Source organism: Vulpes vulpes, chromosome 13 (assembly GCF_048418805.1).
Source record: "Vulpes vulpes isolate BD-2025 chromosome 13, VulVul3, whole genome shotgun sequence".
NCBI classification, from domain to species: Eukaryota; Metazoa; Chordata; class Mammalia; order Carnivora; family Canidae; genus Vulpes; species Vulpes vulpes.
The window spans coordinates 24,187,345-24,214,958 of record NC_132792.1 but is presented as its reverse complement, the minus strand read 5'-3'; the positions used below and the strand labels follow the sequence as shown (position 1 = coordinate 24,214,958).

At 33.4% G+C, this 27,614-nt stretch overlaps 1 protein-coding gene across 2 annotated transcripts in view; it reads right to left on the bottom strand.

Annotated features, from left to right (window-relative positions):
- Positions 1-27,614, bottom strand: part of CSMD3 (CUB and Sushi multiple domains 3) — a 1,174,336-nt gene that overhangs the window by 523,911 nt on the left and 622,811 nt on the right. For both annotated transcript variants that reach the window (XM_072734033.1, XM_072734032.1), the window contains one exon: positions 22,289-22,401. In XM_072734033.1, coding sequence (XP_072590134.1) covers positions 22,289-22,401 — 113 coding nt within the window. The remainder of the gene's footprint in view (positions 1-22,288; positions 22,402-27,614) is intronic.

Below are 27,614 nucleotides of genomic sequence, written 5' to 3'. Positions count from 1 at the left end.
CCTTCAGGAGGTTGGTGTTTTCCTGCCTGCCTGCCTTCCTTCCTGCTTCTCTCTTTCTATTTACTTTTTCCAGTCATGGAAATTGAGTAGTAGACTAAATCAGACCAGTGGGAGTAACCACTTAAGGCTTTCAATTACTTTTATTAATACAAAATACTATCATTTTAGAAATATTTTAGGTAACCTTTGGAGTACTATTAGGTTCTATTTTTAATTTTAAAATGTTTTTTAAAAAAATTAATAATTTTTACTAATGGAGAAGTATTTGGTTGACAGCAAAACTGAGCAAAACACACAGAGTTCCCTTATACCCTAGGCCACCATGTGTGCGCGCACACGCACACACACACACACATACATACACACAGCCTCCCTCACTGTTAGCACCCAAATGTATCATTATGTGTTCCAACTGAAGAATGACAGACATCATCATGTAAAATCTTTAATTTACATTAGGGTTCATTCTTGATGTTGCACATTCTATGGTTCTTGACAAGTATATAATGAAATATATTCACCATTGTAGTATCATACAAAACAAACAGATTCACTGCCCTAAAAATCTCAACCTGTGCTCTAACTTCTGGAAGCCACCAAGCTTTTCACTGTTTCGACAGTTTTGCCTTTCCCAGAATGTCATCTAGTTGGAATCATACAGTAGCTTGCCTTTTTATATTGGCTTGTTTCACTTAAACTAATATGCATTTAAGTTTCCTCCATGTCTTTGCATGGCTTGATAGATCATTTCTCTTTAGCACTGAATAATATTCCATTGCCTGGATATATTACAGATTATGTATTTATTCATCTATTGAAGAACATCTTGGATGCTGCAAGTTTTGGTAATTACAATTGAAGCCACTATAAATGTACATGTGCAGTATTTATATGGACATAAATTCTCAATTAATTTGGTTAAATACTAAGGAGTATGATTGCTGGATTATATAATATGAATATGTTCAGTTTCATAAGAAATCACCAGCTGTCTTCCAGAGTGGATGTACCATTTTGTATTCCTACCAACAATTAACAAGTGTTCCTCTTGCTCTATACCCTCACCAGCATTTGGTGTTGTGTTTTGGATTTCAACCATTCTGATAGATGTGTAGTGGTTGTTTTAATTTGCAATTCCCTAATCACATATGATGTGAAGTATATTTTCTTATGCTTATTTTCCCTCAAAAATCTTTTCTGGTGAGGTGTCTGTTCATATCTTTTATCTATTTTTAAATCAAGATGTTTATTTTCTTATTGCTGAGTTTTAAGAATACTTTGCATATTTTGAATAAGATTCCTTTATCTGGTGTATTGTTTTGCAAATGTTTCCTACCAATCTTTAGCTCATCTTCTCATTCTCTTTATATTGCCTTTTGCAGAGTAGAAATTTTTTAATTTTAATAAAGTTCAACTTACTCTTTCCTAGATTGTGCCTTTGGTGTTAAATCCAAAAAGTCATTGCTATACTCAAAGTCATTTAGAGTTTCTCCTAATGTTATCTTCTAGAAGTTGTACAGTTTAGGTGTATGATCCATTTTGAGTTAATTTTTGTGAAATATGTAAGGCGACTGTCTTGATTTATTATTGCATTTGGATGTCCAATTGTTCCAGAACAATTTGTTGAAAAGACTATTTCTGGTCCATTGTGTTACCTGTGCTGCTTTGTACAGATCAGTTGACTATTTAGGTGGGTCTGTCTTCTGGGCTGTTTATTCTGTTCCATGTATCTATTTGTTTATTCTTTCACCAATACCACACTGTCTTGATTACTGTGGCTTTATAGTAAGTCTTGAAGCCAGGTAGTGCTGGTCCTTCCACTTTGTTCTTTTCCTTCAACACTTAGCTGGATATTTTGAGTTCTTTGCCTCTCCAAATTAACTTTTGAATCAGTTTGTTGATATCTAAAAGATAACTTGTTCAAAAAAATTTTTTAAGATTTTATTTATTTATTCATGAGAGACACACAGAGAAAGAGAGGCACAGACACAGGCAGAGGGAGAAACAGGCTCCATGCAGGTAACCTGACGTGGGACTCGATCCCAGTTCTCCAGGATCACACCCTGAGCTGAAGGCGGTGCTAAACTACTAAGCCACCTGGGCTGCCCTCAAATTTTGATTAGTATTGTAGTGATTCTATAGAACAAGTTAGGAAGAGCTGACATCCTGAAAATATTGAGTCTTTCTGTCCATGAACATGGAATACTTTTCCATTTATTTAGTTCTTTTTTGATATCTTTCATCAGTGTTTTGTAATTTTTTCATATAGATATTATATAGATTTTGTTAGATTTATACAAAAGTATATAATTTTACGGGGTGCTCATGTAAGTGGTAATGTGTTTTTAATTTTTTAAAACATTTTATTTATTTATTTATGAGAGACACACAGAAAGAGGCAGAGACAGGCAGAGGGAGAAGCAGGCTCCCACGACCTGAGCTGAAAGCAGATGGGCAACCACTGAGCCACCCAGGCGTCCTGGTAATGTGTTTTTAATTTCAAGTTCTATTTGTTCACATTAAAATATTATTCTATATCCAATTTATTTATCATTAAATAAATATAAGTTGCACTTTTCAGAATATGATAGAAATGTTTTTGAATAATTCACATGTGAAATAATAAAATCTTAATATAATGTAAAATTGTATGTAGCTACATAGTAAGTATGTATTCTATGCAAAAATAATCATAAAAATATAAGGCTTGTTAATACTTTAAATGAATTCTCTCATTAATTCTCACAACATTCCAGTAAGGTAAAAACTATCAGCTTTCTCATTCATACATGACAAAATCAAGACATCAAAAGTTTAAGATACTTGCCCAATGTCTCCCGTGAGCTAGCAACAGAATTGAATAAGTATGTCGTGGCTGAGTCAAAGTCCATGCTATTAACACTTGAAGGAAATCACCTTATCATTAAATGTGGGAAATGCCCTGATGATCAACTTTCATTTGATATATTTTGCCAAAATAATTCTATTGTTCCTTTCAATAGAAATCCTCATTAAATTTTTTATAGATGTTCCAGTCCTTATATTATTGTTAAAACTCTACATGAAATGAATATACTGTTGGAGTTAAATATTTAAATTCTGTAAACATACATGATATTTACAATGAGGAAGGATATACACAGTAGCATTGAAATATATTTCCTGGCCAAAATAATACTGCAGATTTTGACTACTATGAACATTTCTATCTCTCTATTTTCTTACTGTTTTCTTTATTTATTGTCATCAAGTTGTATCTTTTTTTTTCTTTTTCCAGAGAAAATTCTTTAATCCTCAGTTCCTATTTTCCTTTTCACTTTAGAATTATCTCCTTTGGCTAGTTCTACATTGTCTTGTTAAGATCACTACAACAGTTAGACTATGTGATTTCACTCTGAACTAGCTGTCTTCTTTCGGGCAGAAGAGCTATCTATCTCTCACTTATCTATCTAAAACATTGATCTCAGCAGTAGCTCAACCAATAATTTTGATTAATATGTGGACTGTGCTTGTGGCAAGTTAGATTACCACATTTTGGGGGGATGGAGAGGGAAGGGGAGCAGAATCCACTTACCTGATTCTTAAATCTGGGCTTGCCAATCTGACTTAATTAGATCAATGGACCTTGACAAACAAGATGCTAGCAGAGTTTTAAAAACATCTGTCTGGTTGAATTTTAATTTGATGCACGATTGAAATTATCAGAAGACCATATCTGAAGTAGTTTACTGGTGTCAGAAGAATGAAGGATGCATGGAGTCAAACTCAGCCTAAATGAGCCCATGCTCAGCTTATCTAAGACTAGTGAAAATAAATGATTGTTGCTTAAACTACTGAGTTGGGGGGGCCTAGCATTACCATCGTGTCCACCAAATGATATAATACTACATTTAGAAAACAACTCATTTATAGAGATATGTATTTCTTTGTACGAAGCCAGATTGGCCCTATTCCAAAATTCTGAAGAAAAACTATCAAGATTTCTCAGTTGAGATAAAAATAACATTGGGATTTTATTTAATCAAATGAAGAAAAACTTTGTTCTCCTCTGTCATGAAAAATCGAGTTCTGTAAACCTACATACCTCACATATCTCACATCTTACTTTTTGCTTATAACAGAGAAGAAATGACATTTTAGTCTCCAATGTTTCTTCTACTTGCATTGGTTTTTCACTTTGATTTACAATATTTTTTTTCAATTAAGGTGAATATCATAAATTTTCACCAGCATATTACATTTAAAACTAAATGTTTGGGACACCTAGGTGGCTCAGCAACTGAGCATTGGTTGGCCTTCGGCTCAGGGGGTGATCCCAGTCCAGGGATTGAGTCCCGCATTGGGCTCCCTATGAGAATCCTGCTTCTCCCCCTATGTTTCTGCTTCTGTCTCTGTGTCTCTCATGAAAAAATAAATAAAATCTTAAAAAAATAAAATAAAACTAAATTATTATTGGCACTGAAGAAAAAATATTATTTTCATCAGAAATTGTGACGATTATAGATTATTTGATAAAGGTTTGTATAACCATAAAACTGTATTTGCCAACCAGGCAGCCAACTGTTTATATATTGGATCCAGTTCAAGCTCATGGTTCCAGTTCAGGCTCAGGTACTATGTAAAGCAACTATGAGAAAAGTCAATCTTTCTGGGCCTCAATTTTCTTACAGTAGAAGAAAGGAGTATATTTGTTTAGATTACATCAAAAGTCTCTTCAGTTGGAATGTTCTATGATTCCATTTTTCTTAAAAACTAATTAATTCATTCATTCATTCATACTAGTCTTTGTTCTCAAAGAAAAAATGACAAAGCTGCTTACTTGGAAGCCTGGGGAGTGATCATCTACTCCCACGGGGAAAAGGTATTCATTCATCAATGGCTCCTGCACAAAACCATGACCTGCTCTTCCTATATCTCCAGCTTCTTCTAGGACTACTCTCCAGACCCCTGTCTTTCCATTCTTGTCTCACACCCTGGAATTCTATCTGCCCCCCAAAAGGAATTTAGCACTGCACATGCTGGTCATATCGCCCAGTTTCCAGCCTTAGTAACTCCTAATTCAGCCTCAGATCCTCAATCCAAGTAACCTTCCTCCGCCTCCTCCTCAATGCTTGCATTCAGTGCTTTGTCTCCAAAAAAAGTACATTCTGGTTTTCATTCTTGGCACTTATCACATTTGCAATTTTTTTGTTAAGTGTCAGTCTTTGTCCTGCTAGACTGAAATCAGTGACTAAGTTTCTTATTTTTTGCTATATACCATGTCCTCTCCACAATGCCTGGCACATAGTGAAACTCCATGAATATTTTAAAATTGATGTGACTTTTACTGTTCTCCTGCCACTCATTCTCTTTCTGGGGGTGTAGAAACAAAGGGCTTAGTTCCCATTGCAGATTGGGATAAACAAAGTCAAATTTGATATTTTAGGAGCAGCAGTTTTGTGAAGGAACTTGATGTATTGAATGTGAAATCAAATTTAAAAATCCTTTAAGCTAATAAATAGCAAGAACAAAAAGTATAAATCTTATTCTAATAAAAAAGTTTTCGTGAGTCATGCTTAAAAGCCCTCTTTATTCTCAAAGGCAGATTGAAATGTTATTATAAAAATCCCACACAAAATAGGTGTGACTTTGTAATTCTTTGTAATTTGCTTTTTACAGGTTACAGGGTTTCAATAACGAAAACAAAAATGATGTAAAAAGAGGAGATATCTCAAAAGATATTGGGAAAACACAAGGACACTCACTGGTTCAGTGTTGACAGATTACTATCTGATAGTAAAGTTTTAAGTCCGGAGTACATTCTGAGGGAGAGATTTATCTTGGAATTTACACAAAGAACATCCCACTTAAGGTATATTAGTTTACTACAGTGAATGGATATCAAGTATAATCTTCTTGGACAGTACAATGAATATATCAATATTTAATTTACCAAATAAGAGAATGGAACTCAAAAGAAATGCAGGGATAATTTAGTCCAATTTCCTTATTTTACAGATATGGAAAGTGTCCTTTCAGCAAATATTGAATCAGTGATGCATACGGCATACCCTAGGGGAAAATAGTTATTTACATGAATAAATTTAAACTCCATTGTGTTTGTATAAACACTGAGCTATAACTCTGTAACACACTAATATTATGTTAATATAAGACAAGTTCTTTCCTAAGAAACTAGAAACTTCAGTTTTATTTTCAGTATAATTAAACATGGTTTTTATTATTGACAGTATGCTTTTTAAAGAGAACATTAAATCATCATCTAAGTATGTTCTATACATGGCTTTGATCTCATTAAGTTGAATTCACTTGAGTTAAATGACAGGAGATGGATAAAAAATATTTGTAAAATGGAACAATGATATGTCTATGCTTTATATAATTTTATTTCATTAATTTGATTTTTCAGCACTAGAAATCTAACAAATGTATGGGAGGATTTAAGAAATTCATAAGTTCCAAAAAAAGTGTTGAAAGTTCTTTATTTTTCATTATTAGTTTTCTGCTTTAAAACATATTTTTAGAATTAAGAATTTGCAAATCAATTGTGAGTAATATAGTAGTTCTTTCATTTTGAAAGCCATTTCGGCTTTATACTAATCTCAATGAGCTCTTTTACAGATCACAATTTGATATATTTATTGAGCTATTTATTTGAATTGTGGTCAGTATTGTGGGGTGCACTAATGGGTTGTGAAGGATCTCTGTTTAAATGTAGTGACTAAATAGACAAAAATGTACACACACAATTAATTCTTTTACCAGATATTATTTCTCCACCATATAAATATATTTTGATGAAGACTCCTTTTTTAAACTGACTCTAATCAGAAATAGAGAAAGGCTTAATTTTGAGATCTCTAAATGGTGACTTCTGGAGAAATAGCCTAATAAAGAGATGAAAAAATTCATATAAAAGGAGAAAAAGAGAAAAAAGATCACTTACATAATGAGAAAAATAAAGGTATTTATAGTTTCAATAAGCCTCAGTTTCTTACAAGAACAAGTCTTATTTTCTTAGTCATCTACTGCTGGGATTGTGAAACAAGTGATTTATTATGATGTATTTTTACTGTGTACCACTTTGCATAAGCCTAGGAGTATTTTATTATTTATTTATTTATTTATTTATTTATTTATTTATTTATTTATTTTTGCCTACGAGTATTTAAAAGAACAATGGAAAAATTAATGCAATTGTAAGTACTTCATTTGTTGTTTGGGTATAATTTTTTTTTTCATAATCTATTATATCACTGACACTGTTGCTTATAATAGATGAAACCTACAAAAAATTAAATGTTGCAAAGTATTACCACTTCAGCACTTAAAAAAATAAATTCTGAGATTATTTTTAAAGTAATTTTGAGGGATGCCTGGGTGGCTCAGCGGTTGAGCATCTGCCTTTGGCTCAGGACGTGATCCCAGGGTCCTGGGATCAAGTCCCACATCGGGCTTCCCATGGGGACCCTGCTTCTCCCTCTGCCTCTGCCTCTGCCTCTGCCTCTGCCTCTCTCTCTCTGTGTCGCTCATGAATAAATAAATAAAATCTTAAAAAGAAAAGTAATTTTGAATAAAATATGTTTTTGTTTTCTTGTCAAAAGTGGTTGATATAATTGATGAATCCCTAAATTCTACACCTGAAACTAATATTATACTGTATGTTAACTAACAGGAATTTAAATAAAGCATGAAAAACTTGGAACATTTCACTTATAATTTTTTTATCTCTCTCAAAAATAATACCATTATCAATAACACAGCTTATATTAGTGTTCATTTTGAAACATTACTTGATAATTTTAACCAGAAATTTGTTTATTGGTTCACTAAGCTAAAATTGATAAACAATAAATTGCTCATATATAAAAGAAACAGTTTGATGAATTTTATTTATTTTTTATTTTTTTATTATTATTATTTTTTTAGTTTGATGAATTTTAACATATGTGTATACCTGTAAAGTCAACACCTAGTGAAGACAATGAATATATCTATCACCCCAGAGGGTAATATTATCTATCATTCACCTTTCTCAAACCATCTTTCCTTTTATTTCAACACCCAAGAAACAAATAATCTGCTTTCTGTTACTATGAATTTTCGTTAGCATTTTGTAGAATTTTATGTAAGTAGATTCATGCAAGATATGTTTTCTTATTTGGCTTTTTCTTTTTCTGAACATAATGATTTTGATTTTCATCCATATTGTTGCACGTATTAATAGTTTTTGCTTTGTTATTTATGAGTAGTATTCCATTGTGGGTACATAGCCCATTTTGTTTATATACTTATCTATGTATGGATATTTGTATTGTTTCCAGTTTGGGGAGATTTTAAACAAATCTGCTATGTATATTTCTTGTACAAGTCTTTTTACGGACATTTGCTTTCATTTCTACAGGAAAAATGTCTAGGAGTGAAATGGTGGGATTGTATGGTAGGCACATATTTAAGAAACTTGTAAATTTTTAAAAAGTGGTTATACCATTTTATCTTCCTACCAACAGTGTATGAGAAGTCCCACTGTTCCACTTTTTGAAAGGCAATATCTTTTAATCTTCACCATTCTAGTGGGCATATAGTGATATCTCCTCATGGTTTTAATTTGCAGAGCCTTAATAACAGTGATGGTGAGCATTTTTTGTCATACTTTTTAGCCATATATATCTTTTCCTGGTCAGCCATCTGGTCAAATTTTTTAACTAATTTTAAATTGGATTATTCTATTCTATTACTGAATTCTTAAGATTCAATACATATTCTGGAGACAGGTCCCTTCTACACATACATATTTCCAAGTATCTCCTTCTAGTCTGTAGTTTGATCTTTCTTTCTTCTTTCTTTCTTTCTTTCTTTCTTTCTTTCTTTCTTTCTTTCTTTCTTTCTTTCTTTCTTCTTTCTTTCTTCTTTCTCTTTCTTTCTTTCCAGGTCCTCTTGGTGACCAAATGTTTTTAATTTTGATAACATCCAATTTATCAATTATTTTCTTCTTTAATGTCTTCTTGGCTAGGGGAGCTATTATAAAATAGCATAAACTGGTGACTTAAACAACAGAAATATATATCTTACACTTTCAGAGACGGAGATTACAAGATCAGGGTGCTAGTATAGTCAGCTACTCGTAAGGAGTGTCATCCTGGTTTACAGACAGCCACCCGCCTCTTCATTCTGTGTGCTCAATAGGCCTTTTTTCAGTACAAGTCCTTGGAAAGAGAGAGTAGGTTTTCTAATGTTTCTTCATATAAGGCTACTAATCTCGTTATGAAGGGTCTCACTGTCATGAGCTCATCTCATCCTAATTACCTCCCTAAAGCCCTATCTTCAAATACCATCATATTGGGATTAGGCTTTTAGCATATAAATTTTGTGAGAACACAAACATTTAGTTCATGACATATAACATGGTTTTGGTCTTCTAAGAATATTAATCCTAAACCAGAGTAACTATGCTTTGCTTCTGTGTTTTCTTCCAAAATTTTTATAGCTTCAGCTTTTATATTTAAATCTATAATAAATTTCAAGTTAATTTTTGTATATTGTGTAAGATTAGGGTTGGAAGGGGTTTAGTTTTCTTGTTTGTTTTGGTGTGTGACTATCCAATCGTTTCAGTTCTATTTTTTATACCTATTTATGTAAAAGAACTCGAATATCCAAAGCAACCTTGAAAAAGAAGAACAAAGCTGGAGGTATCACAAACCCAGATTTCAAGATACATTATAAAACTATAGTAATCAAAACAGTATGGTACTAGCACAAAAATAGACACAAAAATCAATGGAAGAGTACAGAAAGCCCACAAATAAACCCACATTTATATGGTCAACTAATCTATGACAAAGAGGTGAGATTATACAATACAGAAAAGATAGTCTTTTCAATAAATGTTGCTGGGAAAACTGGATAACTACATGCAAAAGAATGAAACTGGACCACTTTCTTATACAATACACAAAAATAAATTAAAAATGAACTAAAGACCTAAATGAGATCTGAAACCATAAAACTCCTAAAAACAAACACAGCAATCTCTTGGACATTGGCCTTAGGAACATATTTATGGATATATCTCTTCAGGCAAGGAAAAAAAGGCAAAAAATAAACTAGTGGGAGTACATAAAAAAAAAAGTTTTGCACAGCAAATGAAATCATCAACAAAACAAAGAGGCAACCCAATCAATGGGAGAAGATATTTGCAAATTATATATGTGATAAGGGGTTAGTATCTAAAATATATAAAGAACATATAATTCAACTAGAAAGAAAGGAAAGAAAGAAAGAAAGAAAGAAAGAAGAAAAGAAGAAAGAAAGAAAGAAAGAAAGAAAGAAAGAAAGAAAGAAAGAAAGAAAGAAAGAAAGAAAGAAAAAAGAGGCAAGGCAAGGCAGGAAAGGAAAGGAAAGGAAAGGAAAGGAAAGGAAAGGAAAGGAAAGGAAAGGAAAGGAAAGGATAGGAAAAAAAGCAATTCCATTTAAAAATGGTAAGAGGACCTAAATAGACATTTTTTTCAAAGAACATATACAGATGATCAACAGACACATAAGAAGATATTCAACATCACTAATCATCAAGGAAATGTAAGTGAAATCACAATGAAATATCATCTCACACTAGGGGGACCTGGGTAGCTCAGTCAGTTAAGCATCTGACTTTTGAGCTCAACTAAGTTGGTGATCTCAGAGTCACGAGTTTAAGCCCCACATTGGTCTCCATGAAACCTAATTAAATAAAGTTAGGTGGCGCCTAATTAAAAAAAAAAGAAAAAGAAATATATCATACTAGTCAGAATGGCTAGTACCAGACAAGAAATAATAATGCACTCCTACATTTATTGCATTATTATTTATAATAGACAACCCAAGTCAAGTGCCCATCAATATATGAATAAATATAAAATAAGTGTATACATACACAGTGGAATATATCACAAGAATGTGATATATTTGTGATATATTTGTGAAATTCTTGTCACAAGAATTTGTGACAAGATAGATGGACCTAGAACATATTATACTAAGTGAAATCAGATCGAGAAAGACAAATACCATATGATCACTTATATGTGGAATCTGAAACCAAACAAAACTAATGGACAAACAAACAGAAAAACAAACTCTTAAATACAGAGAACAAACTACTGGTTGCCAGAGCAGAAGTGAATAGGGGAATGGGCTAAATAGATAAAGGGGAGTAAGAGGTATAAAATAAATATATCATGGAGATAAAAAGTACATCATAGGGAATATAGTCAATAATACTGTAGTAATGGGTGGTGATGTAGACAGTGACTACACTTACTTTGGGCACTGAACAATGTATAGAACTGTCGAATCAATGTGTTCTCACCTGAAATTAATGTAACATTGTACTTCTGTTATGCTTCAATACAAAAAGAATCAAAAACATTTTACACAATTTTTCCATTATCCCCATAAAGTTATTTCAGTGATATCTAAGCAAGATATAACTCAGTATGAAAGTAATCATGTTGAAATCAAAGAATTGGCATTACTTTCAAAACATCTCAATCAATCTCATGATTGTCCTAATGTTTTGAAGACAAAACAAACTGGGACCAAAAATTAATTCATAAATAATGGCAGTAAGGCACTAAGATTAATGAATAATTTTGCTCACTATGGAAATATACTGTTGGCAGAAGACAATTACAAAACTGTAATATCTCTTTGTTTCCTTTCCCTCAAAAAAGCAAAAAAACATTGAATATTATTTACTTAAATATTTCCTTCTATGAGTAGAAACTCTCTTAGTCCCATCCATAATGTTTTTCCAAGCTAATATTTTGTAAAAATAAATAAATATATTTAAAATTGAAAGAACTGAATTGAAATATAGATCTTTCCTTTTTTTCTGTGTTGAAAGAATTAAACAGCAGAGATGACAGTGTGTTAATTGGGGCTCATTTAGTTGTAAGTGATAGAAATTGAACTAGCCATGGCTTAAACAAGAAGTTTATAATTTTGTGTGATTGAATAAATTAAGATCTAGTGTTCCCTTCAGGTGTTTAGGATTTTCAATTATGCCCACAATACTGTTTTTCATTCTTTCCATTTGTTGATTTAGCCTTTTCTCTATGGGCAAGTTACTGATACAAGATAACAAAAGTTGTTCCTCTCTAGCACAAGTTAAATCATCCTTAGAGTTTAAAATCTCAGAAAAGACATTTCCTTTCACCTAGAATCTATATCAATTGCCCCAAATCCTGGACTGATAACCATATCAAAGCGAATTCTGATTATTTTAGCCCAAACCTATAATGCTATACAGAATTGGAAGAGATAAGGTTCATTAAAGCCTAGAGAACCTCGGTTAGTAGGAAAAAAAGTGGAGGAATTGTTCGGCAAGCAGGAAAGCAGATTCAGGCAAAGACAGAGAGAAAAAATAATCTACTCTTCGGAATTATTTTATATCAGAAAAGGCTTTTTTTTTTAAAATAATGTACATATGAAATGTCAATAGATTTTGAAATTATTAACTATTTTATAACCTAAAAAATAGTCTAACAAAATATAAAAAAAGAATCGTAATCCAAAAGAGGACATAAAGTGACTTAGTCGAAGAAAAAAAATAAAATTTGCTATTTACCTTTAAGTGAAAATGCCCACATGATTTTATAGCTAAGTTCTTTCTTACTCTCAAACTTATGTTACACAGCCTATTTAACAGCATTTACAAACTCCCTGACATGTTCTGTGAAACTATCATAATCATAAAACTGCCAAAAAAAGAAACTATAGTCCAATTAATGCATTTGATTAGATGCAAAAGTTATAATTAAATCATTAGTAAATTGAAATGGAGAGTATTAACAGATCAGATATTCTGTTCAAGGAGATTTTATTGCAGGAAAAGTAGTTTATCCAGGATCAGGAAGCCTATGAACACAGTTTAAAGAATGACATAGTTAAATACGCACTTGTGTCAATGAATGGAGAAAAGTGACCTTATCAGTTATTCTTAATAAACGCTCAGAATAAAACAGGACTGAGAAAGAACTATGCAGACATGGTAAAAAGACCCTTTTCCTTAGATCATAAGGAATTATGTCAAATATCACGTCAGATGTTGAAATAACAAAGTCATTGTCATCAAAAGAAGAGTGGACAGAAATGCTAGCTCTCATCACTATAATTTCATAGGCATTCTGGGAATTCCAATCCTGTGATAGACCTCTGGCAACAATGTTGCTACAACTTTAGGAATAAAGATAGACATATTAAGAAACTGGAAGCACCCGAGTCTCTAATGGCAGTGTAAAGCAATCATCCAACATCAGTTTTTCTTCAGACATGTCAGGTGAGAATATTTAAGGTAATATTAGTAATAATAGTTGGGTTTTCTATAATTTGCTAATATATGTCTTCCCACTACTACAATGCCTAATTATCAAAGAATTAAAATTAATGAGCATTAAAGGATATGACTAAATGCTACACAGACATGCAAAAATCACCAACTATTCTTTATAATAGTTAGAAATATAATAGCAAAAATAAAATATAATAATAGTTCTTTCTTATCAGTTAAAAATCCTACTGCTATCCATCAAAATATTTGGAACTAGTTAGAAATAAAGCTATGATGAATGAAAATAAAATATATATTTAACACATATATATTAATATATATGTGTTAAATATATATGTGTTAAATATATATATAAAATATTAAATATATTTAAATTAAAAATATATATATATATAAAATTCAAAGCTAAGAGGAGCCTGGGTGGCTCAGTTGATTGAACATCTGACTTTGCCTCTGGTCATGATCTCAGGGTCCTAGAACTGAGCCCTGTATCAGGCTCCCTGCTGAGCAAAGAGTCTACTTGTCTCTCCCTCTGACCTGCTTGTGCCTACACTCCCTCTCTCTCACATAATTAAGGTCTTTAAAAAATAAAATAAGATTTAAATCTAAGAAGATGAAAAATGACTTGATGAGAAGACATTACATAATTATATCAATATAAATCAAAGTGATATATAAAATTAATGCAATTCTAATGAAAATCACAAGTAATTCAGCAAAGTTATTTTATGACGCAGGTGGAAGTTAAGTGTACAAAAGTTGTCACGGAAATTTGTTTTTTTTGTTTTTATTTTATTTTATTTTATTTTATTTTATTTATTTATTTATTTATTTATTTATTTATTTATTTATTTATTTATTTTTTTTGTCACGGAAATTTGAAATAGAAAAATAGTAGCAGGAAGTGGTTCTCACAAGATTTTTTTTTTGAGTTTTTTATTTTTAAAGATTTTAAAAATGTATTTATGTGAGAGAGAGAGATTGAGAGAGAGAGGCAGAGACTCAGGCAGAGGGAGAAGCAGGCTCCATGCAGGGAGCCTGAGGTGTGACTCTGTCCCGGGTCTCCAGGATCACACCCTGGGCTGAAGGCGGCGCTAAACCACTGAGCCACCAGGGCTGCCCTCTCACAAGATATTTAAAAAAGAAAACCTTAAAACTAGAGAAATTGAAACAGTCTGGTTTGGGCAGAAAAAGGTAGTTAAATGCATCCAAGCATATATAAAAACCTTTAATGTGATAAACATGACATTTCAATTCTGTGGGAAAATGATGACCTAATCAATAATACTGTTGGCAAAATTGTCCTCAAAACTAAAAGAAAACATCCTGTCAACAGACATAAATAGATTTCAGGTGAATTAAAGTTTTACATATTAAATTGATATACAATATGATATAAATGCTATATACATATATATTTATATATACACACGTGTGTGTGCATTTATAGTAACTTTAATAAAATATTTAAAAGATGCACAACACATATACAAGTCCAAATGCCATAAATAAAAAGAATGATAAATTTGAATAGAACAAAAAGAAACCAAAAACCTGGTATTATTTAAATTTCATATAATCAAAATGGAAAAACAAATATTTGCTGTGTGTGAACAAAGGGCTATATCTCTTATGTGCCCAAAGTCCTTACAACTTGTTACAAAGAAAACCAAGAATGGGCTAACTTAATGTGTGTATCCATCAGAATATACTAGGTTGTGCTGGACCAACAAATTACCCCAGGGATTCTAGAAGCTTAGCAAAGTTATGTCTTGCTGATGCTACTTAATTTTTTTTTTTTTACGATTTATTTATTCCTGAGAGAGAGAGCATGTGTGCACAAATAGAGGGAGGGGCAGAGGGAGAAAAAAAACTCAAACCGGGACTGGATTTCACAAACCCTGAGATTATGACCCAAGTGGAAACCAAGAGTCAAGAGTTTAACCAACTGAGCCACCCAGGTTCCTCATGCTCATTCTATTTATGCTATACAGGAAGCGGAGATGGGTGGGGACCTCTGTTCTCTATATTCCCTTAGGAACACAATCTGAAGGAATCAACATCAATTTGAACCTGTACTAACTAGAAGATAGGGTCTCATTTTTCATTTTGAAAGAGAACACCAGTGTAATTCAGTACTTTGGTCTGGGAATGACTACAGTCACTTATTCACATATTAGTCGTCCCATGGCCACACTGAACTTCAAGAGGACAGGGAAATATAATTCTCTGTGGACCCAGAATTAGAGGAAAGGTAGATAAATTGTGACCATTAATAATGCTTTCCAAAGAGCATGAAGCTGAAAAATTTCAAAGAGGATGAAATCCCGTGGTTAATAAATTTATGACAAGATGGTCAATAGCCCTGTAGCTATTAAATTTAATAATAATACTGCATTACAACACATCAGATTGGCAAACACCTAACAGATTAGTAGCATTCCATTTTACATTGTAGGGAAAGGCCTCCTTTTGACACTGCTGGGAAAGTGAAAATATAAAATTTAGGAAATAACTATTCAAGATGTGTTACTTATTTAAATGTCCATACTATTTTTAGAATCTTCTTCCTTATTAAAGTATGGATATTTGTATATGAGAATATTTATTTCACCATATTTGTATATGAGAATATTTATTTCACCATTTTAATATCATGATAAAGGCAATGACCCATATGACTACAGATTTATGTTAAATTATGGTATGTATATTTTGTGGGATGTTAGGTAGTGGTTAGATGAATGCCACCTATCCAATCAAATTGACTGGAAAGACAGGCATGATATATTTATAAATGAAAAGCAGCTGAAAAGTAATCTGTGCTGTATCATACAAAAATAAAGGTAAGAGATGAAAGGAAAGGAGAAAGAAAGCAGAGAAGAAGAGAGAGAAAACATGGGGGAAAGAAGGAAGAAAAATATGCCCTTATAAACACAAAAACATAAAATCTACATGCCTGAATTGTTTGTCAAGATTCTTTCTGTATAGGGGCACCTGGGTGGCTCAGTCAGTTAAACATCTGCCTTTGGCTCAGGTCATGATCCCCGGATCCTGGGATCCAGACCACACTGGGCTCTCTCTCAGAGGGGAGTCTGCTTCTCCCTCTCCCTCCGCCCCTTCCCTCACTTGTGTGCACGATCTTTCTCTTTCTCTCATAAATAGATTGAAAAAAAGATTTTTGCTGTACAGAATATTATTTATGATATCGTCAGAAGATATCTATGAAATGTTCTAATTAACCTTCCAAAATATTATTTGATAGACTAAAAAAAATGACACCTCCAGCATTAAATATGCATTTTCAAGAAGCTAAGTCTTTTGTTTGTTAAACTTCAATTTGGGCCAAACACTTATAAGTGATTATCTGATTTTCAAATCTTTGTTATCAATCCATCTTCTCTCTGGCATATGCCCTTATTAGTAAAAACTTACATTTGAGTAAATAATGGAATTTTTATTCCTCAGTTCCACAATGAGAGAAAGGGACTGTCAGTTCACTTAAAAACATAAAAATTAATGATTCTAAATATTTAAGTAAAGTAATCATCTTTCATGAAAATGTTCCATTTCAAAATTTTTGGTCATTCCATAAAAGCACATGGCTTCATCAAATTTTAAATTCTGGCCATCTATTTTAATTGGGTGCTACTTTAACATTTAAATATCTAAATAAATGTAAATGTAAGCTAAAATTTATAGAAATAATATATGTTTCTGAAAGACAGCAGTCTTAAAACAGAGTTCACAGTCATATTTTTATTTAGCCAATCACCTCTGTGATTTTGAATGGATTACCTAACTTGCTCTGTCTCCATTACTTCATCCATACAATACCCATGCAATAGGGATAATATTACCTAACTTGTAGGTTTGTTGTTGTTGATTAAATTCGATGATGTATGTGCTTAAAACAGTACATAATGACTCAACAAATGCTTGCTATTAACACTATATCATCGAGAATACACACTATGGCACAACTGAAAATCAGTCAAACAAAATATGTTTTCTTTTTTTTTAAGTTTGTTTGTTTGTTTATTTGAGAGAGAGCACAGAACGTGTGAGAACATGATTTGAGGGGAAACGGCAGATGGAGAGGAAGCAGCAGTCTCCCTGCTGAACAGGGAGCCTGATGAGGGGCTCGATTTCAAGACCTTGGAATCATGACATGAGCTGAAGGGAGATCATTAACCAATTGAGCTGCCCAGGTGCCCTACGATATCTGATTTCGAAAAGGAGCAGATGATATCCCTTTCAGAACTCAATGAAAGCTGGTGATTTTTTTCTATGCCTCTGTCACGGATTTTAAGCTTTCTTACCAAATATTTCTAAAGAATATAAAGTGAACATATGGAAATAAATACGTAGACATTTGAAACAGTAGCTTTTGTTGCCTACATGTATTTTTTATGTGTAGTTTTATGTGTAGCTGATGAGACAATGGGAATTCAGTAATTTAACTCAAACTTGTGCTGCCTTCACACCTTTTACACTGATCAGGGTCTTCAGCTTGTCTTCAGGCTTTGAACTTTCTGCTTCCCCCAAACTCTTATCACTTATGTAGGATATAATACTATATAGTGAAGATTAACATAAAATCAACAAACTTAGGAGTCGTATCTAGGCTCTGCAGTAAGTTAATGATTTGATACTCATGTCCATGCATTCACACATTCCATAAATGTATTTATTGAGTGGTGATTATGTCTTAGACATTGTGCTGGGTACTCAGAAAACAACAGTAAGCAAAACAGACCAAAACTCCTGTCATCTTAGTGCTTACATCCTACTCGGTTTCTTGATCTGTAAAATTGAGTAATAATTGATACCTCTCAGAGTTCTAATGAGGTTTAATGAGTTAATGCAAATAAAGTAATTGCAATAGAGAAAATTCTTAGTAATTATTAATTATCCTTTTAGTGTTCCTTAGGTTTTCTAAAATGAAGATGAAAATATATTTAAAAAAATAGTGCAGTGTTAATGGATGTTAATAGTGCAGTGTTAATAGGTCCAGCAGGAAAAAAAAAAACTATCTTCATTTTTGGTTAATATGCATTTGAAATAATGACAATATAAAACAAGAAAACAAAATTAATGTCTCTAAGGCTAATGGAGCAGGATAAATAGCTAGACTATTCTTCTCTTTAAGCAGGGACACCTAGTGCCATATCTTGAATCATAACTTTGGCAAACTCATAAATCTGCAGAGCAGGATGGCTGTGATTTGTTATACCCAATATGAACATTACTGGTTTTAACAAGAAGGAATATCATTAAACTTCTCAAGAGTATAATGGTATTTCATTCATTTCTGTTATTGTTCACAATAATCAGCATACTGTCATGTACACAATAAATATTGAATGAATTTTAGCTGAATAAGAATGAATTACATTTATAATAAAAGACTATTTTCTTGATTTGCAACATTTGTTTCCTTTTTATGGTTTAAGATAGTTGGGGCAGCTCTGGTGGCTTAGCGGTTTAGCGCCTGCCTTCAGCCCAGGATGTGATCCTAGAGTCCCAGGATCCAGTCCCACCTTGGGCTCCCTGCATGGAGCCTGATTCTCCCTCTGCCTGTGTCTCTGCCTTTTTCTGTGTCTCATGAAAAAATGAAATCTTAAAAAAGAAAAAGATAGTCATTGTCCAAACTCTATTAAAAAAAAAAAAAACTGATAGTCCAAAAGATTAAGCTGAAGTTCTAAAGATAATGACAACTTGATTAGGCAATTATGTATCGTTTTATATTCACAGATACATTTTCGGTCTCCCTGTCAATGGTATGATCTTAGAAAAGTCATTTTCAAATAGTTTTTTGGAGCACTAAGGTTTTCCTACACTCAGAGGGAATGAGGGATAGTCTGATCATCAGGGGATATGTCAATCCTCCTCTCCACCCCTTCCATCAGAGCAGCGCAGCTTGTTTTGTTTTGTTTTGTTTTCTATTTTGGGTTTCCTAACAGGATATTTCATTTGAAACCTTATTTTACTTTTAAGATTTATTTATTTATTTATTCATGAGAGACACAGAGAGACAGAGAGGCAGAGACACAGGCAGAGGGAGAAGCAGGCTCCATGCAGGGAGCCTGATGCGGGACTCAATCCCGGGTCTCCAGGATCACTCCCTGAGCTGAAGGCGGCACTAAACCGCTGGACCACCAGGGCTGCCCCTTATTTTCTTTTAAAGTAAGTTTCAAAAGTATGGTCACAGGCAATTAACAAAACACAATTTTAGAATTAAATATAAAAAACAAAATCTAAGTTACATAATTTAGTCATTACCTTTAAAATTTAAAAAAATAAAATAAAATATACAAAAAATACATGTTGAATTTACAGGAGATCTACAGTCAATACCATCTCATGCAAAATCTACAGATGAAAAATAGAAGATATCTTTAGATCAAATCTGGAAAGGTTTTTTAGCAGGTGTTCCATTTAGAACCAACACACTACTTAACAGAGAGCATGGTAATTATGAAAATTATTTTTAGTAGGCGAAGTTGCTGAAGCTATCTGCACATCAAAATTTGAAACTTCTCAAAATGAACCCTGCTTCAACTTTGAGCTCAGGTTTTAAATTATGGAGAATGCAAAAATATGATTTTTCACAGGAGGAAAAAATCATGATAAACTAAATGTTTAAGGGCATATTTTATCCTATATCACATTACATTATAGAGGTTAAATCATTTGTTCAGCTTTACTAATCACCTATGATGATATAGCAAAGGGTTGCTAATGGAAATATGAAGAAGAATATGACATATTTCCCTTGGGTAATGTAGTATATATCTGCTACAGGTCTTATACAACAGAGAAAGTGTTATTTTGTGAAAAGTGGAGTTAAGAAAGGCTTCACAGAAGAAGAAATATTGGAATTTTGTCTTGAAGGATGAGTGATGTGATGCTGTTAAAGCGAGAATAGAGAATCCAGATAGAATTGTTTGAATGTCCAGAGAGGAAAGGTACAAAACAACTTGCTGGGATGGAGAATTATGGATAATTTGATAAAATCAGACTGTAGAAAGATGAAGACGGGTTGAAGAAAGGTGGAAGATAAGGCATACTGAGGTTGTGGATCTTATCTCTAAGCAATGAAAAGTATGGAAACACCTACAGCTAGAAGTATAATATGGTACTTCTTTGATGCTGCAGATCACTATTCACAGTGTAAACCTTAGATTAGAATAGATTGAAAAGAGGGAGAAGAATAAGGGTATTATTCACTAGGAATCTCCTGTGTTGGTTTCAACTATCTCATCTCTGTAGATATTTGTGCTTGAATAGTTGGGTTATGTTTTTCTCTGTCACTATATTATGATCTCCCTCAGAGATAATAATCTGGATCTTCTTTCTATATTCAACAACTCATTCAGAAGCCAGCACACAGCAGAGTCTTCGGATTTAAAAAAAAATTAAAAAGCAGAAAGAAACAAAATAAAATTTAATTGTGCTACTTTACAATGTACTTCAGCTCTTCAACTGCCGCAGAGTGGAGAGCTTTGTAAATATCGATAGAACTCCCCTACTGCTGAACATGTTCATGAGTTTTAATAAATATGTTCTTTGTTGAAGCGTTATCATTAATGATTAATATAGTTTCTAAGGTTTAAACAGCTATAGGTTCTCTGACAGGTAACCTCCACAGAGTGAAGAAAATAATAAAACCAAGAGGAATACAAGGATGCCAGTTTCATTTAGCCATTTGGAATGGAAAAAAAAAATAAATGAAAACTTCATAACATAGATACTTTCAATAGAAGCTGACCATTCTTTAAACTTTGTAATTTTGTTTTATTTACTGAGGATAGATGTTGGGTTTTTAAAGGGAGGAGGGATATATTTAAAATTATAATCAGGGTAACCTTTTTATTTTTTTAACTGACATTTATACATTTTTCCTGAACTATTCAAATTAATATAGTACCAAATTCAGTCACAAGTTAAGAACACAGAATGCATGTGTTTTGTTTCCCTGACAACATCATGCATTCATTTCCATGTGTCCAGATTCAAAGGCATGGCAAGCCAATGTTTGAAAAAGGAAACTGATGAAAAATTATTATTGTGCAAGTAAGATAATTTTATACAGCTATTGTTTAGATTGAGAAGATAGAGAATAATGATTTTTATCACAACAGAAATAATAAAATCAAGTCAGATAATGTTCCAATGGTTTCTTACACATTTTCATTTCTTAAGGTATAGATTTCAATTGAATTTATTAACATAGACATATTTTTCAGTCAGAATTCTATATTTGCTTTTCTAATATATATTTTATATGCATATATCCATTGTCTCTATTTGAGTTTAATTAAGGTTCATCATGTGCCAAGAATATTTATGATTTTATAACGCTTCTATCTATCTCTTATAAATGAAACTAGAACAAGAGGTTTTCTAGTACACATGTAATTAATCATCAGGCTGCATCACTACCAACCCTGGGATGGGCAGTAGCAATTTAACATATCTGTGGTCTAAGAATTTGATCTGAGAAGATGACTGGTAGATCTCTCCCACCCCCTCAAAAAATGGTATCTGTATTCTTTGAGGAATTAAGTCCTTTACCTTAAATTTAAGTAATAAATCTTTAATATATCATTTTTCCCAGGCAACGTGTATAAAGTGTATAAAATTACATTGTCTATTCTGGGAAAGCCTAGAGGTCCAGAGTGACTAACGTATAGGGATGGTATAGTGGACTGGAAGAAATATGAAGTATGCAAAATAGACACATTGTAATGGCGGGGAAGGTAGGCCTATGTTTTTTTAAAGAAAAGTGAAATAAACATTGATAGTTAATGTAAAAAGAGAGTTATTTTGTTAGAATATATTCTTGCTTGTGTTTTGGGAAACTTTTATGTTGTAGATGCAATTAAACTTGAATTTAAAAGCATTCTCTGGTAGTATTAAGATAACATATTTCCCATAGTAGCAATTCATCATTACCTTTGTAGTTAACCTTGAAGCCAACAGAGCCGACACTTTCATCTGTTTGAAGATGCAGCCACATTTGGCTACTCATGCTCACTATCAAGTCTGGCACAAAGCTTCCAGTCAGCCTAAAAAAGAGATGGACGGAGAAAGAAAAATGGGTTATTAAAACACTCTCTGCATGAAAATTATGAGGCAGAACTATTTCTCAGTACTTTCTTGGCTAGAAAAAAAATGTCAGATAAACTTGCAAGGCTCTGCGTTGTTGTAATAGAACAAACAGCACAATTTAGTGATCAAAATTTATTATAAGTAAGTACCATTTCATGTGTTTAACTAGATTAGGTCTTTTATAACCCTGAGGCAAGATATTAAATTTTAGACTATCAGAGAATCTTATACTTCTTTTTGAACTGAAAAGAAAAAGAGGATCTAAAATATCTTTAATTTTTTTTAGACACCAACAACGCTCTTCATTTTAACCTTTCAAGTTTTACAGAACTTTGTTCTGAAGAAATATTATGAAAAATATTTAAGCACTGTCCAAAAGAATAAAATGGCAAGGAATATAATATATCCCTTTGCAGTATTGATATCAGACTACCTATGTTATGTATTATTGTTTTTACTGCAAATAATTTTATCTTAAAGAACATGTTGGTGGTTTGATGGAGCATCACTGAATCTATGCATTAATAATCTCATTCAGTAGTGCTCAATTTTAAAAAGGGAAATTACCTCATGTTTCCTCTGTCATTAATTATGTTGCAGTCACATACTTGAACCAAAGCCAAGGGTCATATAAAGGAGGAAAGCAAAGGAGGAAATAAGGCCTTGGGGCAGCAGGGGGAGTCTGTCAAGAGTAGGAAAAGGGAAAAAAAATGGACTCACTGCTGAGTAAGATATCCATAATGATGGGGAATTCTATATTATATACTAAAAAGATACGTTTTTAAAAGAAGGGATTCCTAATTGTTTAGGTAGTTTATTGCTAAAACCATGCGGATTGCCGGGAAGTTACATGAGGAGAGAAGGTATAAAGTTTCCCTCTGTAATAAAATGGGCACCCTAAGAGTTCAGGTTTTTGGATGGAGGCTACACTAACATTTAACCAGCAGAGGGCAGCATGGATGCCCGTAACCTCAAAATGACCAGGGCAGCTCATTATCCAGCCACCAAAACTGTAAAATATCATCAGCCAACTGCATTAAATATAGCTGTGTCACCAGTGTCCAATGTTACAGAATTTATGATAATCTATCACAAATAAACTCAACTAAACATTATGATTTAATCACGGGATTATATGTGACACTGAGGAACACTGTGACAAATAAAATACTATATTGTGGAATTTTGAAGTATATTCATTGTCTTCCTGCTAAATCAAATTTAAAATTATTAAAATATAGAAGATACGCACACATTTTCCTTTTTAATATGAATCTGTATATACAGCTATGTATACCTATCTGCACGTATACAGACACTCCCTATCAATTGGAAAGATCTTTCAATGAAACTTTGTAGCATTTGAACTTTCGATTTTCAAATTGATGAGTTCATAAGTACTACTCTTTTGAGCTATAGTAGAGTGGTAGGTTTATGGGCAAGAGTGAGAACTCAACCTCAGAAAAAAGGAAGTGATTTCATTATGAAACGGACGTACGAGCTTAACACTATAGGATGTGCATCAGATACACCTCATCAGATATACCATATCAAATATGCCAACAATCTGCCTTACACTAAATATTAAAAGTTGTTTTCAGGAAAGGATTGCATATTTGCTCTTTCTTATGTGCTCTTATTTCCTTTTCAGACCTAAATTTTTACCACCCCAAACCTCTAGCATGATAACTTATAGCTCATAACGAACAGCTAACACGTACATCCTAAATTGTTCCCTTGCTAATTTGTTCCCCTATGATTCACACATTCATGCCTGGTGTAAGGGTAAGTATAAATCTGAAAAATAATAATAATTAAATTAAAAATTTCCCTGATGCTAAAAGGGAAAGAGAAAACACCCTTCTCTTTAGCATTTCTTTGAACTTGAAGTTGTGACATATGTTCATTTCAAGTGTATATAAATCTTTTAAGTTAAATAAGCCTCCTGCCAACGTTGCATGCTGTGAATGTCTTTTTTGGAGGCCTCGATGCTATTTCTCTGAAATGTGAACATCAAGAAGGATGTTGTCTTGTCTCCTTGTTTTGGGGGAAATTTAAACCTAGGAACAGAGCTTTATGTTGTAACTTCCTGTTCAGCATAAAGACAGGAATTTTATTTAATTTTTTGGGGGGATAAGGGCAATTAACATGCATGTAACATGCGTCATGTAGCATGCATTAACTGTATCTGCTTGCCAATAAAAGGGTGAGATTTATTTCTTTGCAATCTCTTTTGGTTGCTTGTGATACACATCACAGTCTGGTTTAATGCTTATTCAATATTAAAACTGTTTTATTCTTTCTTGCATTTTGCGGAGAGAATTAACTAGGTTGACAGGTGATTTTATTTTTGATTATATTTCCCCAACAATTTGGTGATGAAGATAGGATACAAATGGCAGTTCTTACATTAAATGGATTGGTTAAAAGTCTTGTGGTCACAAGAATCTAATAAGAAACTCTGGATTATAAAGTCTTTCTTCTAGTGTGCCCTCCTCTTTTGAAATACTGTCTGGATGGACCACTCTCTCAAGTTCAAGATTTTATTATTTGGTAAGCAAGAATAAATTAGGCTCTAAATCCCATCAAGATCATGATTAGCATCAATGGTGAAAACTATGGGAAGCTTGCAGTCCTTTCTCTTAAACAAGTAATGTCTCTCTGTCAATTTGGAATACATATGAGAATCCAGTCCTTTGGGATTTTTGAAGGTTTTAGGAGGGCCTCACTCCAAGCAAACTAAATTTTATTATATGGATATCATTCTAAGAGGAAAGTTAAATATGATTTAGATAGTCTGTGGAGAGACTGGGAAGAATGGAAGAAAAAAATGTGAAAATTCAAGGGACTTTCTCTTTCACAGAGGCCCTGCCTTCCTTTCTTGGTTGCCTCTGCTCCCTCCATCTCCCCTGTCTCTTTATTCTTTAAATTTACAACTCCACACTTGGGGATGTTCACTCGCTACTGTGTGGAATTCTGCAGCCAGCAGATTTTGCTTCTTTGATGGAGCAAGTTTACTGGGGACCAGAAGATGACCCAGCACATAAAGGAGTAACCAACTTTCCACCATCGTCTAGAACTCGGAAGAACTGAGGCTTCTGATGACCCACCGAAAGAGCCTGCTCACAGCCTTTCCTCTAATGATGACCTGGGAGAAACCACAGTGTTGCACACAGAAGACACGTGAACCCTCTATTATTTTCCATTAACAGTGTGCTGAGACTTTTTCAGAGTTTACTAGCATGGGTACCGAGGCAGATCTAAATCATCTTCTGGTTCTATCTTTGTTTTGGCTCTCTGAGGTCAAATTGAAAAAAGGGAGTAGAATGGCAAGGATGACTATTACTCAAATCTTAGCAGGAATTACTCAGTCCGGGGACAACCTGAACAAATACAAAGAAGAAAATAAGAAGTTAAAAACTGGGGATCCCTGGGTGGCACAGCGGTTTAGCGCCTGCCTTTGGCCCAGGGCGCGATCCTGGAGACCCGGGATCGGATCCCACGTCGGGCTCCTGGTGCATGGAGCCTGCTTCTCCCTCTGCCTGTGTCTCTGCCTCTCTCTCTCTCTCTCTCTCTCTCTCTCTCTCTGACTATCATAAATAAATAAAAATTTAAAAAAAACTGCAGGTGAACCCTTCAGTTAAGACTATTTACTCAAGGAAATAACTTCTACGGTGGCCAATCTGTGCAGGGAACTATGAAAGAAGAGAAAACATTATGTCATTATTGCAAGAAAGCTGAAACATTGGGAAAAGGATTGGAGGAAAAAAAAAGACTCCAAAGGATACACAAATTGCAGAAAGAAGCATCAGGAATGCCCAAAAAGCTAAGGAATAACTGTCAAAATGGTTTAAAATTGACATACTGAGGAAATCTCAGCAGTTGGAACTGGTGACATGTATGTTTCAATAACTTTCCCTCTGGCTAACATATCCTTGCTTTTCCTGTTAGATAGTAGTGTGAAATTTCCCCAGGAAGTCCTCATTTTCTGGCTGGTGATAGATCAATACAGGACAACGATCATTTGAATCAGTTCTGTGCTTTCTTCTTTTCTTCTGTGGTTCCCACCTGAAGAGGTCCTGTGACTGAGGAACATGTTTTCTTCCTTTCTCCTGATTCTCCTCTAAACCTACTGGGAAGACATCTCTCTTGCAAATTTAGACTACCACATTGTATACTCCATCTGCAGTGGCTGTTAATTACCCTCGGAAACAACATCTGGTTTGGTCACTGTGTGCCTTCTGAAAGAAAAGGGATATAGCAGGGAATAGCAGTCGTTCACCACACTGGAAAAGCACCCTGAGCAGAAACAAATCCATTTATTACTTTGGGACCACAGAATAACAACATTGATTTACTCTGAGATATAGAACCAATAGAAATTATCAGAATCATAAGTCATATGTCAAGCAATATACCCTTTGTTAAGGGATCAATGAGAAGGAAAAAACTGGTTGTAAAAAAATTAGAAAAACAAAGGACAGTTATGAAAGAAAGGGCACTTACCCTTAATATTAATACTGCCAAATTCCCAGTAAAGAAGTAAATTTGATAAAGATTGTTGACCTTTGTACAAGATCTTAAGGAAATAAATAAAGTCGTTCCATTTATGTCTGTAGTTCCTAACAACAGAACCATAAATAACTTTGGTGCCATCCTCTGTGAAGTCTTTCTCCAATTTATCTATTTTCTGTTTTCTGTTTTTTTATTATTATTTTTTTTTCTAATTCCCCTCATGGGAAGTCTAAATCTCATTTACTTTTACTTATGGAGCTGTGCAGTATTTATGGCAAAAAAAAATCTCAAGGGTTTCAGTACTTTCCTACTATTTCTCTAGTCATTTACAGGAAAACTTAGAGAGCTCTCCCACCAGAAGGATCCATAGATATTCAATATATAGATGGTTTGCTGGTAGTATGAGAACCTAAAAACCCAAGTGGAACTGATGCTTTGACTTTGTTACAATTTCCTCTGTTCACAAGGGCACAAAGCCTCACTCCATAAACCATACCACTCCCAGACTGAGGTAAAATATTCAGGATAGTTGTTGATGCTGAAGGCCCAAATTGATACAATATAGGAGCCAGCCAATTTTGCAAATGAAAAACCTGATTACATAAAAACTACTTAGCCAACTTGGGGGACAAGCAGGATATTGTAGACAATATAT